General features: G+C 37.3%; 1 protein-coding gene across 5 annotated transcripts in view; it reads left to right on the top strand.

Moving 5' to 3' along the window:
- zmiz1a (zinc finger, MIZ-type containing 1a) overlaps positions 1-16,042 on the top strand; it is a 136,344-nt gene that overhangs the window by 99,133 nt on the left and 21,169 nt on the right. For all 5 annotated transcript variants that reach the window (XM_059517364.1, XM_059517363.1, XM_059517367.1 and 2 more), the window contains 3 exons: positions 2,047-2,166; positions 7,220-7,333; positions 10,946-11,051. In XM_059517364.1, the coding sequence (XP_059373347.1) occupies positions 2,098-2,166; positions 7,220-7,333; positions 10,946-11,051 (289 nt within the window). In that variant the 5' untranslated portion in view covers positions 2,047-2,097. The remainder of the gene's footprint in view (positions 1-2,046; positions 2,167-7,219; positions 7,334-10,945; positions 11,052-16,042) is intronic.

The following is a 16,042-nucleotide window of genomic DNA, read 5'->3' as shown; positions in this document are numbered from 1 at the left end:
GTAAGGAGGGAAATAGTTAATCAATAGCCACAAGGTCAGACAGGCGAGCCTCTGGTTTGACTGTTCTCTGTTAGTGGGTTGGAGTAGAGGATTTGTAGCGCTTGTAAAGGCTTCAAGGAACACTCAGCATTTATTTGTGGTGGTGCTGATGGTCAGGGTGACAGGACTGCAGTGAGAGAGAGAGAGAGAGAGAGACACCTGCTGGCCTTTCACTGGCACTGCAGCCACAACAACCCAAACCCTGTCAAATAAGTATAGAATATTTCTAGAATTGAGAAGCCAAACTGTTTAATATATGACTTGTTTAGAGAGAATATATATATATATATATATATATATATATATATTTTATTTTATTTTATTTTATTTTATTTTATTTTTCAAGCAATGTATAAATGAATAATTTAATTCAACAAGGATGCATTAAAATCTAACCACCCACAAACCTTTGAAAGGTTATTTAAATCTCACAAAAGATAAAGATAATTATATGCAAGATAAATATTTCTATACTATAGAAATATAACTTGAATGAATATTTTTTTTTATACATAGTGATATATATATATATATATTAGGGATGGGACGATAACCGGTTTTATTGATAACCGTGATAAAATGTGCTGAAGGTTAGTAATATCGTTTAAAAATGAATTATCATTAAAACAGTGTTTGATTATCGCGGTTTTAATAACTCACTATTAAATCATGTCCAGCCAGCAACAGTCTGACGCAAGCGCAGCGCACAATGTTTTTTTTGTTTTTTTTCGAGAAGGAATGGCGAAAGTCAGTGACTTTTCTATGCTTTTCTATGCTTCTACACTTTTCATTGTAAGGAAGGAAATGCCACAGAATTTAATCTTTCTTTAAATTAAGTGCATAGAGTTGCTTGTTTTATTAGTTGTTTGTTGATTATTAAATATAAAACTTGCTGAAATGTTTTCAGTGTGAGCATCAACTATTTTTGAACACTTTCATCTCGTTTCAACAAAACCGTGATAATATTGATAATCGTGATAATTTTAGTCACTATAATCGTGATATTAAATTTTCATACCGTCCCATCCCTAATATATATATATATATAATAAAAATTGCAGCATTTAAATCTCTTGCACATTTGCTGGAGATCTTTGGTTAAAATGAGAGCAAGTTGTGCTTTTGTTTGACTCTGAGGTTGTGATTTCAGCACACTTCCATTATGCAGGTACCAGGTCTATGTCGCCTCATCCGTGACTTACATGCTTAAACATTTCATGCGGGCTTAAAAAAAGCACTCTTAATACCCGTCCAGACATCACTTCCTGAAATGCACTGACTGCTTTGACATATATATGGCACTATCTAACCCTCCTGAGAGCCAGAGACGCTCCCCGTTCCTGTGAGGTATTTGAAGAGAGCTTTATCAGACCGCTGCAGTGGGCGGTGGGGGAATTTTGCTGTCTGCCTATTTTTATATATTTTTTTCACATTTGTGCCTTGGAATTTTAAGAGTGATTTCGCTGAAGTGGCCAGATGAGAGATGAAGCCCCGACGCTCCCGTTACTCACCAATTAAACCTTCTGCATGTCAGCGCAGTGAGCCCTTGTGTTTATTTGCCAACGAATGCAACTGTAAATCAGCCCATAGTGGCTAAATTGATAACCTTGTATCTAAGGCCTGATACCTTTAACAGCGTGTAATAGACACACTGATGGGGTTCAAGCATCTGCAGAAGTCTGATTGGAGAGTAATTGGTCACAGTTCTTCCTTTCAGCGCTCACACACTTTTTCTGCTCCATCCTTACTGAGTTGTGCAGTTTATTTTTGAAGATCACAGTTGTACTTGTAAGAAACTGAGAGGCGTGTCAGAGTTACACTGGAGCGATTTCATCAACATGAAAGACGGATGGGATGGCTCCTCCTCACCCACTACTGGAATGTCATCTGAGCGCTCCGTGTCTTTCAGGGCCTTGTTGAGTGTGTGAGGAGATCACAGATTTGTGCTGAAGTGCTGTCCCGTTTTACTCTCAGCCTGACACACTCTTTTGTCTGTCCGTTTTTCAGAGAGAAGAACTTTAATGGCTTCCAGGTAGAGAGAAAGAGGCAGCAGTCAAGATGAACTCGATTCCTTCGATGGATAGGCACATACAGCAGACCAATGACAGGCTGCTGTGCATCAAACAGGTGAGGAGACAAGAACCACAGTGACACAATGACCGTCTGTCTGTTCATTGTTTCAGAGTGCCCCACTGTCTCTCTGATGGCAATCTGTAGTTTTCCATTAGCTTGGCTCATATCAGGTTGTCGAATATGGTTGGAGTCTGAACCCTGTTGTCCTCCTCGGCTGTTTTCCAAGCATCCTCTATCAGCCGACGCTTGTCTTTGTGCACACAAACACAGGCACACTACTTAGCCGTCTAAATGCAGACATGCCATAGACTTCTTTTACTTTTAAATTGAGCAAATTATACTACTGTTCAAAAATTTGGACACCATGGATGCACTGAATTGATCAAGGGTAAAAATATTTAGAATGTTTATATAAGAAGATTTATATTTATAGAAGTTGTTATTTTGAACTTTCAATTCATGAAAGAATCCTGGAAAAAAATTGTAATGATATTTCACCATATTGCTGTTTTTTCTCAATTTCTTTTAAACAAATAAATGCAACATTGGGCTCCCCTTTCCTTTAAACATATTTAATTGAAATGTCCCGGTTTTAATGGAAGTAGAAAGCGTTTATATGACGTACGCTCACTCAGGGACTTTAGTAAGATTTTACCAGAAAAGATTTTAGATTTTTTCTCATAGTGTACATAAAAATCTTTACCTTTTAAAATCCTACTGTTTTAACTGCTATATTTTTATGTTTGCTTGGTTTTTATTTTGTGTTTATGTAAGTCTTTTATTATCCCAATGTCAGCATTTAAGGCTATCTGCATTGTAATAAAATTAATAACCACTAATACTACACCTATTAAATGAAGCCTTCTTTCAAAAACAAAAAAAGTTTTACCAACCCCAAACTTGAGCGGTAGTGTATAATAATGACTCATGGTTTTAAACCATTTCTAAACCCTAAGCCCATCAGTAGGTGTCAGTGCATTGAAAGTAAAGATTTGACTGATTTAATAGCACTTCAGATAATGAAAACCATTCAAATGTCCTCATGTTTCAATATATCAGAGAGGACATTCGAGAGAAAAAAAGTTACTCACAACTATAGTCTAACTTACACACACAAGTAGGTATGAGCCAAGGCTATGTCTTGTGCTTCTAGACTTTGGTAATTGCAGTGTGCTGTGTAGGTGTGACAGTTTTCATATCTCGACAGATTTATGGAAATATTTGACATGCCAACTTGTATATTACAGACAGTTCAGCATTTTTCATGTCCGCACAGATTTCCGCTAGGCTTTGTTGTCTCTGCATCAATTAGGCAAGTCTTAGCGCTAATAAGATCATGTCTACAGCATGTAAGAATCCACTGAATTTTCTAAGCCTGTTTAATTGGTTACAAATGACACTGTTATCCCTGTTTTGCATGGAAGATTGAGTCTGATTAAAAGACAAAACGCAATCGATTGCTGCTCATTAATCATATTGATATGGCACAATTAGTGTGGTTAGAGTCATCAGTTATTAATATGTCCAGTGCCAGTGTTGTCCCAATGAGCTCAATTTAAGCAGAGACTGTGTTTGTTTTTTAATGTATACTTTATCATTGTATGTCCACATAATATTTTAGTCAGGTTTTTTTTTGTTTTTTTTTTGTTTTGTTTTTTTAAGTTTTGCACATAACACAGTAGTTTTAGAACCGACTGTACATTTAAAACTTCCATATGTAGCTAAATGACCTCTACTGTCTATGGAAATGTTCTTTTGTTTGTGGCATCAATATGTCAAAAAACTGATGCACTTTAAATCTAATGGAGGTGTTTCCTTTCCTTGCTGTCTCGTTTCCCTCCTTTCATCATTCTGTCATCCTGTCACTCAGTCCTTTGTCATTTGTCAGTCCATCCCAGTCATACAGTCTATTCTTTCCTTAACTTTACTCAGTTGGTTACAATGACGGTAGTGTGAAACATAATGTCCGACCCCATGACTAACATCATCATCTTGTGATTGTAATGTCGATCAAACGGACCACTTTCTCTCTTGACTTCTTTGACTTGTTCTATCCTCATACTACCAGACTCTCGCACTGCCATCTGACTTTCATTTACAGAGGCCTTCCTTCAGAATTCCTCTGTTATCCCATCGAGGGCTTCCTCACCGCACGCTGAGCAGTCGGCAGCCAATAGCTGTCAGTCACACAAAATGAGGTCCTCTTGTGTCTGAGAGGAGCAGACTGACATCACAATCAACTCGAACCGTTTCATTGAACCGAAACAATCGCTCACCCAGATCAGTTTTTCCTACAATTTTGTTTTTTAGTTTTGACTGCATATTAATCAAAATACTTCAATTTACTCATATACTTATATAAATATTCAGAACATTAAATAAAAGTCTGGCATCTGAGCATAGTGCCCCCCTTTTCTCTATTGTATTTTTTCCCTGTTTGGTGAGCTTCATTTCAATTTTACAATCTAAAACTAAAACTCTTATCATTCACAGTGTTTGCCTTTGAATGCATGATAAACATTTGGATGATCAGAACAATCCTCGTGGTTCATTCTCCATCAAGAACATGAGAAGGAATTTAATGACTAGAAATAATAAGTGAAACACGGCACAGCAACTCAGTTTAATTAGACAGTCTTTCTTTTCTTTTTAAGAAGAAATTATCATTCACATGGAACATGAATACAAATTTGCTGAAGACTATTCTGATACTGGAGGAGGCAGTTATCCACTGTCCATGTCCCATGTAGGACTGATATAATGAGCTCATGCTCAGGGATTTCCTATGACAGATTAATAACTGATGAAAGAAGTTGCCCTTAAGATTTCAAGATCCTGACCTTGCTTTTTTGTCTTTCGTCTGGGCAGAGTGTTGAATGTGACTGAATAATTAGAATATTTCTTTCCATAAAATGTCCTAATATGACTTTTATTTTCTAAATTTAGTAGTTTTCTGTACCAGAAACAAGAAAATAGTTGTTGTTTTATTTTAAAAGTTTTTTTTTTAATTGTAAAGTATTTTTATTTTAATTGTAATATTTTTGTGCGAAATTTCTAGAAAAGTTTATATGTAAAGATATGATATTTCTGGGTTTCCATGTAACATTATATTTAAATATTCTAATGGTTGTGACATATTACTCCAGACTGATTTATTTTTGCTGCCTAGTTCCTATAACTGAACTGGGAGGACAGCAAGAAAAAGAGCAACTTTAATTCAGTGATATTGTAGTATAGATTATCAGAAGTGTAGATGTCCAGGCCTGGTCAAGCAACTAGACTTCAGTGCTTCTGGAGTGACTGATCACAACACACACAGCTGTCCTCAGGTGGAGAGGTTCTGTTTGGACACCGCATGCTTAGCTGGGGAAAGGTGGAGTGCTGAGATTTGGCTGCTGTTGCAATAACACCTGTGTTGCTACCCTGCCAAAAACCCTTCGCTGCTGACGCTTCACCTTCGCTTCACAACAGCCAGCTTTCAATCCCCTCCTCTTGTTCCTGATAATTGTGCGGTCTGAGCCAGACACCCGCTTAAACAAACCAAAGAATTGCCTCCCTCAAAACGAAGATTCTTTTCCACCAGCTTTTTGGGGCAAGAGGGGGAACATTTTCTCCCTGCATATCCCTTATGCTGTGCAGGATTTACTCAGCGGGGTTCTGCGGCAGTAGACATTGGCTCTTTGTCAGATGAGCTCTTTGTCAACACACATACACACCAAAGCCACTCATTCAAATGGTGACCTCTGCCTCCCTCGGAAGACAATGCTGCTTCCTCACTGTGAGCCAGGGAAGAGGTGTCCGTCGGAGTTTAATGGTCTTCAAAGTGCGCAGTCTCCTCCTCAGAGCGGACAAACAGCGCAGAGCATTAAACGTGCAAAGGCTCTGAAGAGGGTGTACAGATTGCTCGTTTGTTTAAATTTCTTGTCATGTCTTGTGCGCCACCGGTCGCTGGAGAGTTTGTGTTGGGGGAGGGCGGTCATGAGGGGAGGATAAACAACCTCGGTGCTCAATAAATAAAAAGAAAAACATAGGGAAAAGGGAATGAGCCTCTTTTCAATGAACTCTGGCACAAAGCCCCCCCTCTTGTGCTCGCCTGATTGGCCGGCCCTGCTTAACTATTGCTTTCAGAGGTGCAGATCTATTACATCGTAGTGGACAAAAGATGATGAAGAGTCTGGATTAGGACATACCGCGGTGTTTGAGGAGGCCTTGAAGTATACTGAGGTCTTTGTCAGGAGGGTGAATCTGTCCCAGAATGCACAGCTGTCATTCAGTCAGAGGGCAGGATGAGTTCAAGCACTTGGCCGACTGAAAGCGATGTTCATGTTTAGCTCAAAATACCAACCATTGTCGAATACTGGATGTAAATATGGCATAAAATGTTTAAGGAATATGGTATATGATTCAGAAAAGAGCAGAATCAGTTGAGTGGTTGGTTTTTTAAAAAATATAAATTTTTGGTTCACATGCTTTCAAATGTTTTTTTTATTATTATTTATTCTTTAAATATTTTTCGGCGGGTTTCCAGGGTCTGCTCTGTTTAAAGAAATATTTTATAATATTCTAGAACAACGTCTAAATTGTATTCTTTTTTTCACATACAATACATTTTAAAGGCAGTTTTAATATGAATGTGTTAATTAATAGCTATCTTAGTAGTAGTAGTAGTAGTTACATTGATTATATTTTGTGATGTATTAAATATATTGTTATATTTATAAATGTGAAGCTCATATTTTTATTACAAAATGAAAGATAGTTGACTCCGAAATGAAAATTGTCATTTACTCACACTCTAGTTATTACAAACCTGTATGATTTTAAAAGTATGTTTTGGTCCCATTGACTTTCATTGTATGGGTTTGTAATGACATGAGGGGGAATACATGACAGAATTTCCTTTAACAGATAGCTATTTATGTGATATTTATCTCATGATAACTTGTCATGTTGAACTATTATGGCTATGCTTTCAAAACAGTGTGATAAATGAATATTTTTTTTGTGTTTATTTTTTACTACTAAAAATTAAGTTAAGTATGCTTAAATGTTGACCTGATTTTCCATCTTGATTTCGTAATATTTATGATTTCTTCTCTTCAAACAGCACTTACAGAATCCGGCAAATTTCCAGACAGCGGCCACAGAACTGCTGGACTGGTGCGGAGACCCACGAGCCTTCCAGCGGCCATTTGAGCAAAGCCTTATGGGATGCTTGACGGTAAGACAGCAGCTGCTCAAGTCTTGTCCTCATGTTAGGGGCCAGTGACGAAGGTTAAAGCAACAGTCACGCTTCATGTGTCCCTCTGCCCACCCACTGATCTCCAGTTTCTTTTCTTCCCTCCTATAACCTCTGCCAGAGACTGGTGTTCAAGGGTTTTATTTTTTGATCATAAGGTACCTTCTCCTACAGTATCTCATCTTGCAGATTCAGGTATTATTAAACCATTAGTAGTTCTGTCTATTGATGCTAGTGGTGCTGAACTGATATCAAAACGTTTGTGAAAGATTGGTCTATGCCATTTTGTAGTATAAATAGTGTAAGATAGGTGGTTACACTGAAAGTAAAACAAAAAAGTGCACTTTAAATACCCAAGTGATGCACTTAACTAAAACAATTTATAAATATAAATAAATAAATAACTGGAATGTTGGACTCTTCATGCATTTATCTGTTGCAGCTTTCCTTAATTACTGCAGGTGGAAGATCTATATTTCAGTGTTGGATGACAAAACAACACTTATACTAGATGGTGCATAGTGTATAGGGCCTCATTTGGGACATAACTCAAAATTAATCTTGAGCTAATGGTTAAAGCCTTTGGAACTAAATGACAACTCTTTGCCAACAATAATGTAATTGTTCTTTAAATGCTGAACATAACCCCTTTAAATAATTTCCATTAAGTTATTTATTGAATCCCTTTATAGCTTTTTGTTTTATATATATATATATATATATATATATATATATATATATATATATATTCTTTATACATTTTTAATGAATGAATGTACATTACTGGTCTGGAATAATTAAATATTCTTAGTGTTTTTGAAAGAAATCCCTTTAAAAAAATTCTGTTATCAGCATTGATGATTATAATAATACATTAGAAAGTAATAATAAAAAATGTGAGCACGAGACACTTCAAAATTATTTAAATGTCTTAATTATTCAAAATAACTGGTAGTGTACATGCAGTTTTAAGCAGATAGTCACTAGTAAAAAGTTCAGGACCAGTCAGCATTTTCATGATACAATTTTGTGATTAGTCACATGGCATTAGCTCAAAACAACCTGACTTCACAAAAGGGTCTCTGCACCAAGCCACTGCTTTTGAGATAAATGGGAATGTTAACATGCAGCTTTCTCCAGGTATTCCAAGACCACCTTGGTGCTGCTGTATGGCTCTGACAGCCTGAGTTTGGTTTAGCCTCGCTCTCTGGAGTTGATGTCGTGTGTACATGACAATGTGTCCCCAGACACCATCTTCATACCACACACGTTCACTCTAAAAGAATGCACAGTATGTCTGTGCTGTGTATATTGTAATTAATTTGTCTGATGCGTTGCGGGTCCCTCAGAGAGCAGCGGAGAGGTTCTCTTCCCCAGGTGAGGATGGTGGAGAGATGAAAAGAACTGGGGAGATAAAAGTGTTGGCTGACAGATGTGGACATGTCTTACACATTTCCCCTCAGGCAGCAGGTAGCTCTCTGTTCTCTGCAGACCTGCATATGGAACTGTTCTTCCATTGTCTCCCAGCTGCACAATATTAGCACTCAGCCAAATTATAAATGACATCTCTAAACTGTCAGTAGCTTTAGCGATGACAACTTTCTCTGCTGTTCCACTGTCTTTTCTTGTCAACCCTGCATAGGTGCAGTGCTATGGTCCTCGCACTGGAAAGAAAGAAAGAAATGTCCATTTTTTTCTTGCATATTATATTGCACGTCACTGGAATGATTATTATTATTTTAATTTTTTTTTCTCTGTTGAATCACTTCATACACTTCAACACAAGAGAGTTTATGTGGAAAAGGCTTATGAGAGGATGCATTTCAAACACCAGTGGAATCTATACCAGCCCTCGTGGCAGCAAGCCTGGCTGCTGCATCAAATAGGGAAATTCAAGTTTGGCAAGAGCACAGCACCACTGCCTGTCCAAAAAAACAGACAAAATCTGGGCTAGATTTTCAGTTTTATAGATACCATTCTAGAATCCTGTTAATCTATTATTTGACCATTAAATCGTGAATAGAAATCTGTCAGCGAAGGTTTGATTTGTCTTTTAGTTGCACCGCCTTGGTAGCAGATGTATGACAAGTTCTGATTCAGAAGAGGTTAGTAAGTGGATAAATGCAGCATACAGCTGCAGCAGTGTGATACAGAAGTCATTAAAGATCATGTGCAGCCTCGTTCAGATTTTACAGCAGATATTGCAAAAGGTCAAATGCCTCTCGTTTTATAATGGTGTGTATTTTTTGATTGATTGATAGAATAATAGAGATTGAAAGGGGAAACAAAATGAATTCTTTCAAATTGGATTTTATTCAGCACAATATTTGAACCCATAACTTTAAAATGAAAAATAAGCATTATGTCGTTGTCAGCCTGTAGTCTAAACAATTTAAGTGTTCATAGTTAATAGAATAGGTTACCAAAAGTTATTTCTGTCTTTCTTTACTCACCTTTGTGATGTTTTAAGGCCATGTTACTTTATTTTTTTTATTATATATATTTTTTTTCATATAATGAAAGAGAAGAAGGACCATGGGCTGTAAATCTCCAAAAATAACTAACAAACAAAAAAAGTCACAAATGCGAAAAAGGGAAAAATAATTAAATAGCTTGTTTCTTTTTTTACTTTTTTTTGTGTTTGGGGAGGGGTCATAATTCATATTAGGGCATCTCAGAGAGGGACTGGATAATTTAAGTTTTGCTTTTTTTTCAGTCACCAATTTATTGCATTATTTGAATTAGAAAATACAGCCCCAGAATCCATATGGATTACTGTTATGCCACTTTTTGGTGTTGAGTAAATGACATTTTTGGGTGATCAGTCCCTTTAAGAGATTCCACAGGTAAAGCCACAGTAATGTATTCTGTGTGGTAACACTGTCAGCTACCCTCTCAGTCTTACATGTGGCTTTAGGGTTTTATTTACACACTTTTGAATTGTTCTGTGAAAGACCACAAGATGCATTGAAAGAAGCTGGAGTTGTGAGTTCAAGGGGTTCAAGTGCAGGCTGTGATCTCTGTGGATCAGGGTTTTCAGAGAACAAACACAGACGTCTGCGCAGCAGTCACACAGATCTCTGGGGAAAGATCATCAGTCGTGCCCTGCAAATATCCACAGTCTTAACACTATTCTGCATCATGGAGGTGGCTGTTTTATCTTTGAATACATTATTCGTGCACATATATAAAAATTTTGATATGATTGCACTAAAAAAGGGAAATTGCTCTTTTATGAGTAGTTTTTGGAGAGATATTTGGTGTACAAGGAAGCGCGAGCGGGGTGGGGGGAGGTGGGTTTAGCCGGGTGATGCGAGTAAACCGCTGGTTTTCGCCTCTCTCATGGGAGTCTTGGGTAGAATTTCAAGGAAGCTTGATTGCACATAGCTCATGTAGACTATTGAAAGATTCAATAGCCTTAATGCAAAAGAGTGTGTTCAGAACATCTTAGCTTGATTTTTTTTTTTACAGTCTTTAAGCAGATAACTCTGTTTGCACCTCTCTTGTGAATGCAAATGATGGACACACACAGGCAGATGAATGGCATGAGTACACAAAGACCCATTTTAACACTCATATGGACTCTTTCCACAGGTTGTCAGTCGCGTGTCAGCGCAACAGGGTTTCGACTTGGACCTCGGCTATCGGCTCCTGGCCGTGTGTGCGGCAAACCGTGACAAGTTCACCCCTAAGTCAGCAGGTGAGAACAGCTTTTCTCATTGCAATATTTCTTCTCACTCATCATTGCGTATAAAACTCAGAGACACTCTGCCTGTAATGAATCCACATTTCTCATTAAGCGATGTGACAGGAAATCTTTTAATTGCGGCATTATGCAATCAAAGCACACGGTCATGCATTAGCATCCTCTCACTTTCTTTTGTCCAACACTCACTCATCTCCTTAAGACGTCATGAGGCGATTTAACCTCCCGAGGTTGTCTTTTCCTGCCGATTTTAACCCGGGGAGCTCTCTTCATTCCAGAACCACCCCGGAATAATTCATTGATAAGTTGCCAGAGTTCACTTTCCAACAATCATTCATCAGCAGAGCAGCATTGCTTTCTAATTAGCTGTTTGAAATCCTGACCTTCTCAGCCAAAGCTGAGTGTCCTGTTCTTGTACATTTGTCAAAGTGAATTGCAGACGGGCATCAGCCAAACAGAGATAGATGGCCAGCAAACGCCGGGGTGTAGGTGTTTGAGAGTACTTCATTTGAGAAAGTCCTGACACGGCTCGCTGTGGAGAATGAAGATAAACTGTCCATTTGAACCATGGTTACTGTAGGACACCTTGGGCCTTCCAGAAATTGTTTTTGTTTGTATTTTCAGGTCACTGCGAATTTTGTTTTCTTTTCTATTAATATTTTTGTTTTAGGAATTGATAATTAATGTATATACTGTTAAAATATTTAAGATAGCTTTTTTATTTTCAGTTTTCGTTTAAATATTGAGTAATTTTGCTATCGATTTTTTCATTAGCTTTTTGGTTTATTTCTATTTAGCTTTATTTTTTTTATTTCTATTTCAATTTTAGTTATTCCTTCTTATTAACAACGTTTTTTTTTTTACATTCATTAAGCATGTCGATTTTATTTTATTTCACTTTTAATTCAGTTAGCAAAAATCTAACATTAACATATAAGACTTATTTATTTATTTCACTTTTTAATTTACTTACTCCCAGTAATTAAAATTGCTTTAAGGATTTTATATAATTTTAAACAAAAAATACTGCTTATTAAATGTATTTTTGCAGTGAACAGCTGTGATAGTGGCAGTATGCTGTTAATAACACTCCTTTGATAGCATGCATATTTCTCAGTTCAGTGATATCTCCAATATTTCAAATATAGAAATTTATAGTTTATACATAAAGAAATGGGTGGAAGCAGATATGACTCAGGCTTCCTCTCTCTCAGTGCATCATGGGGGCGTTCATCTTACCTCTATCATAATTGTGTCTGCCGCCCCAGACACGCAGACAGCAGTGACACGGCTCACTCTCACAAACCCATCCTCTGTCCCTCTCGCTTACTATCCTCCCTGATGCCACACACTCTTTCTCTCTTTATCTGTCTACATCCAGCACGCAAATACACACAGAAAGAGCAAAAGGAGAAAAAGAGAGAGAAGAGATATGCACATCAGTCAGGAATTTGTCGAGAAAGTGCAGCCCCAGCGAAAACCCAATGACAGGCAGGATGGCGACAGAGGGGCGGCCACCCGACACCACACACCGGAGTTCAGTGTATCTGGCGCTCTCAGAGCCTGAGAGGAGCGAGACACTTCCACATTACACGATCAATGCACAATCAGGCGGCCGCAGAGAGGCAGTCACCAGATGCAGGATGAATCGGTCATGTTTTGCTGTCTCTGTGATATACAATGCAGCTGACACTTGGCTGTGAGGATGGCCAAAAGTCATCCACTTGCACTCAGAATTACACTTTTATTTGCCTCTCGTAAAATAATGTCGAGTACTACCTGTAATGGATACTGTAAATGTCATAAGATGTCTTATGATTTTTTGAGCTTTGGCTAATGTTACATTTAAAATGTTAAAGTGCTATAAATGGTCACTTGGAATCCTTAGGTTTTTTTTTTTATGTGATAGTCAAATTTTAACAGATTTGTACCTCATTATATGCTGTAAATTGTTTCCCCAATGACAAAACGCTAAGCACACATTTATTGTCACTGCAAAATAAATCTTAATCAATATATTTGTCTTGTTTTCAAAAAAAAAAAGAACATCCATCAAACAAGATTAATTTGTAAAACTGTTACAAAAATGATTTTGTATCAAGTACATGTAAAATATTGTAAAATATTTATTAAATATAAATGTTAAATTAATATGAAACATTCATTTATATATCATAAACTCTTGACATGTGAAAATTTGTAAATGAAAATATAAGAATTTTTTTTATTATTGCTGTAATAATATATAAATAATTTTATAATTAGATTTAAATTAATATAATACAAATATAGAACTCTGGACGGGGAAAAAATGGAAAATGTGGAAAAACTAGTAATTCGAGTAAAAAAAATTTTTTTATGTTTATTGGTAATAAGTTAAGCATACTGACTGGAAAAGTGATTTTTACAGTGCATTGACAAAATAAATATATAATCAGTGCAAAGTTATGGAAACGTGTTGTGCATTACCACCAACTGATCTTCAGGAATGTGTCAGAGATGTGGTGTATGTGTGTAGATGAAGTCTAGTCTGTTTGTGAGTGCTGACCTCTCTGTCAGGAGGGTTATCTGGCCGTATTAATTTGTGATTATGGGAATTATCTGTCCACGGTGTGTTTGCATCTGTTTGTGTGTATGTGTGTGTGCTATTATTAAGTCTGATCTTTTCTGCTTACATGCTACTGACAGACTTTTTAACCAGGATTTGTTTGGCACCCCACTGCCAGTGCAATAAGATAATTATTTAGTCTAAAATCTCCCTCTTTAGAGCACACAGTTGTGTCTGGACCAAGAAATGCTAAATACCTTGTCTGAGATGCTTTTATTGAGCATATGTTAATTATACACAGCATCACAATTGCTTTGACAGTATTACAGCAATATCCTGTCAGTCACAACAGTCCCCTCATTTAGATCAAAATCGAGTTCTTCCCTCTGTACGTGTCATGCTGATATTTAATTGAGAGCAGGTTAGTCGAAAGATTGACAGCTGATGTGTTTGTCTATTAGGACATATTTCTCCCTTGCATGGCCCTATTCAGAAAGCCTGCTATTATTTAAACATCTTCCTGAAAAAAAAGTAATCTTCCCAAATTATGTTTGTGTCTGAATACAGGAGCAGAGATAGTGTGCCATTGTTCAGAGTGAGATGTTGCGACAAGATAATTGCAAGGTGTGTCTCAATTCAAGTGTTTTTAAGTCTGTTACTGAGCAGATTTGGCACGAAGTGCAGAAAACATTAAGTACCGGAATTTTAACAATGCTTTGTTTTTCCCTCTAAAATCTTTACCTGGTGTTTCTAAGAATTCCATAGTTTGCGTCATTTTTCCATTCTAACAAAGTTTTTATGTTGCTTTATATAACAATTATGAATATGTAGTCATACAACAGTCATTTAATCAGTTTTGTGACTAAAACAAGTTTATGAACTCAAGAAGCCTTACCGATTTTTTTTTTGTTATTATTGAGATACAGTTGTTTGACGCAATTGCATGTCAAGATAAAATTGACACATGGCTGTTAACTGAGTAGCAGATTATCCAAAGTATGAAATTGGCCAATGGCCACACTGTGGGGTGAAACGGATCTCTCAACGCAACAACGAGGAATGTTCCTGCTCTACATAGGAAGTCTTTCAGCAGCTTGTAAATCAGCCCAGCTGGAAGGCACGTCAGGAGAGCAACCAATCCGCCATGTCGAGGGTGACGGATCGCTTTCCAGCACCTAGCTGTAATTCACATGTCATGTACACACATGGTTTACAGAGAAGACACGAGTGCAAATACACAAGAAACTCAAGCCTGGGGACCTCCCCGCTGGTTTGATATACCACAAACCCAGGCTACCTCTATCCGTGTACAGTTCTCACTTCAGACGTTCACTGTGCCTTTGAGTTTGCAAACATCAAAGTGTAGATCATTAGTAGGTTACAATCCACTAATGATGAAAATGAAATGAAAAATGTTTATTAATTTTTTTTATGAAGTCCACCATTGTCAGGTGAGAGAATAAGTACTTTTAGATGCTTCATACAGAAACAAACAGATTTTTTCATTCTAGCTTGTAATTTGAAACAAGTATGATGTTTTATGATAGATTTTTAAATAATAATAATAAAAAACCATCAAGGTATTTATAAGATCGCTCATTTATAAAGTACTGAAGCCGTGGAGAATGACTGGAGTGATGTGTTTGTGTTGGTGGAGGGTTATGATATGACTCACTGCTTTGCAGTAAAAGTTAAAGGAAGCTCAAGTTCCTGTTTGAGCCAGATATGGCTCTTCACGTCCTATTTCATGTAGCCCGTAGCCTTGACATCTCTAATTTTCTCTGAGTTATTTCATCCCCTCGTTGTTTGATATTAAAGGTATCTGTCACACGCAGTGCTTCAGTGCTGGCCAGGGAGATGGCGTGCGCACTGAGGTCTTGAAGCTGCGTGCTACATAGTAAGTCTTTGAGGCTAAAGTACATTGGAGCTTTTAATGAATTATTGCTAATTTGATATCACTTGAAATTATAACAGTGCTTTTTTTGCAGTGTCAAGAAAAATCCTGCTGTTGATGCAGCGTTTTTATTAGCAGATTAGGTGAGGCTAATTCAAGCACTGAAGCACAGCTATGTATTAATTCATTAATGGACACATGGTATTGACAGCCAGGGGAAGTGCTGGATCTCTTTCTGATATTCAACACTTTTAGATGTGTGTAATTAACAGTGTTAGCAAGTCTCAAGTTAGGCACTTTGCGTTAAAAGCTAACACAGTTTCCATTAATTTCACCCTCGCATGACACTCAGGAGGGCCGCCCACCGGTCCTGAGCATAATTAGCATGTGCTGTCTGATGGATTTATACATCAGTGTCATGTGATTAGCTCACCAATGAGCGGGATTCACCCGCTTTGATAGCAGTAATAGCAGGGCTGCGAACGCAGCTTTAACCAAATTGATCGGAGCGTGTTGTTTGTTCTCAGTTTTTTTTCCGGATGA

The sequence above is a fragment of the Carassius carassius genome, chromosome 30, assembly GCF_963082965.1.
Source record: "Carassius carassius chromosome 30, fCarCar2.1, whole genome shotgun sequence".
NCBI classification, from domain to species: domain Eukaryota; kingdom Metazoa; phylum Chordata; class Actinopteri; order Cypriniformes; family Cyprinidae; genus Carassius; species Carassius carassius.
Note: the sequence above shows the minus strand (reverse complement) of the source record. Positions and strands in the feature narration are given on the sequence as shown.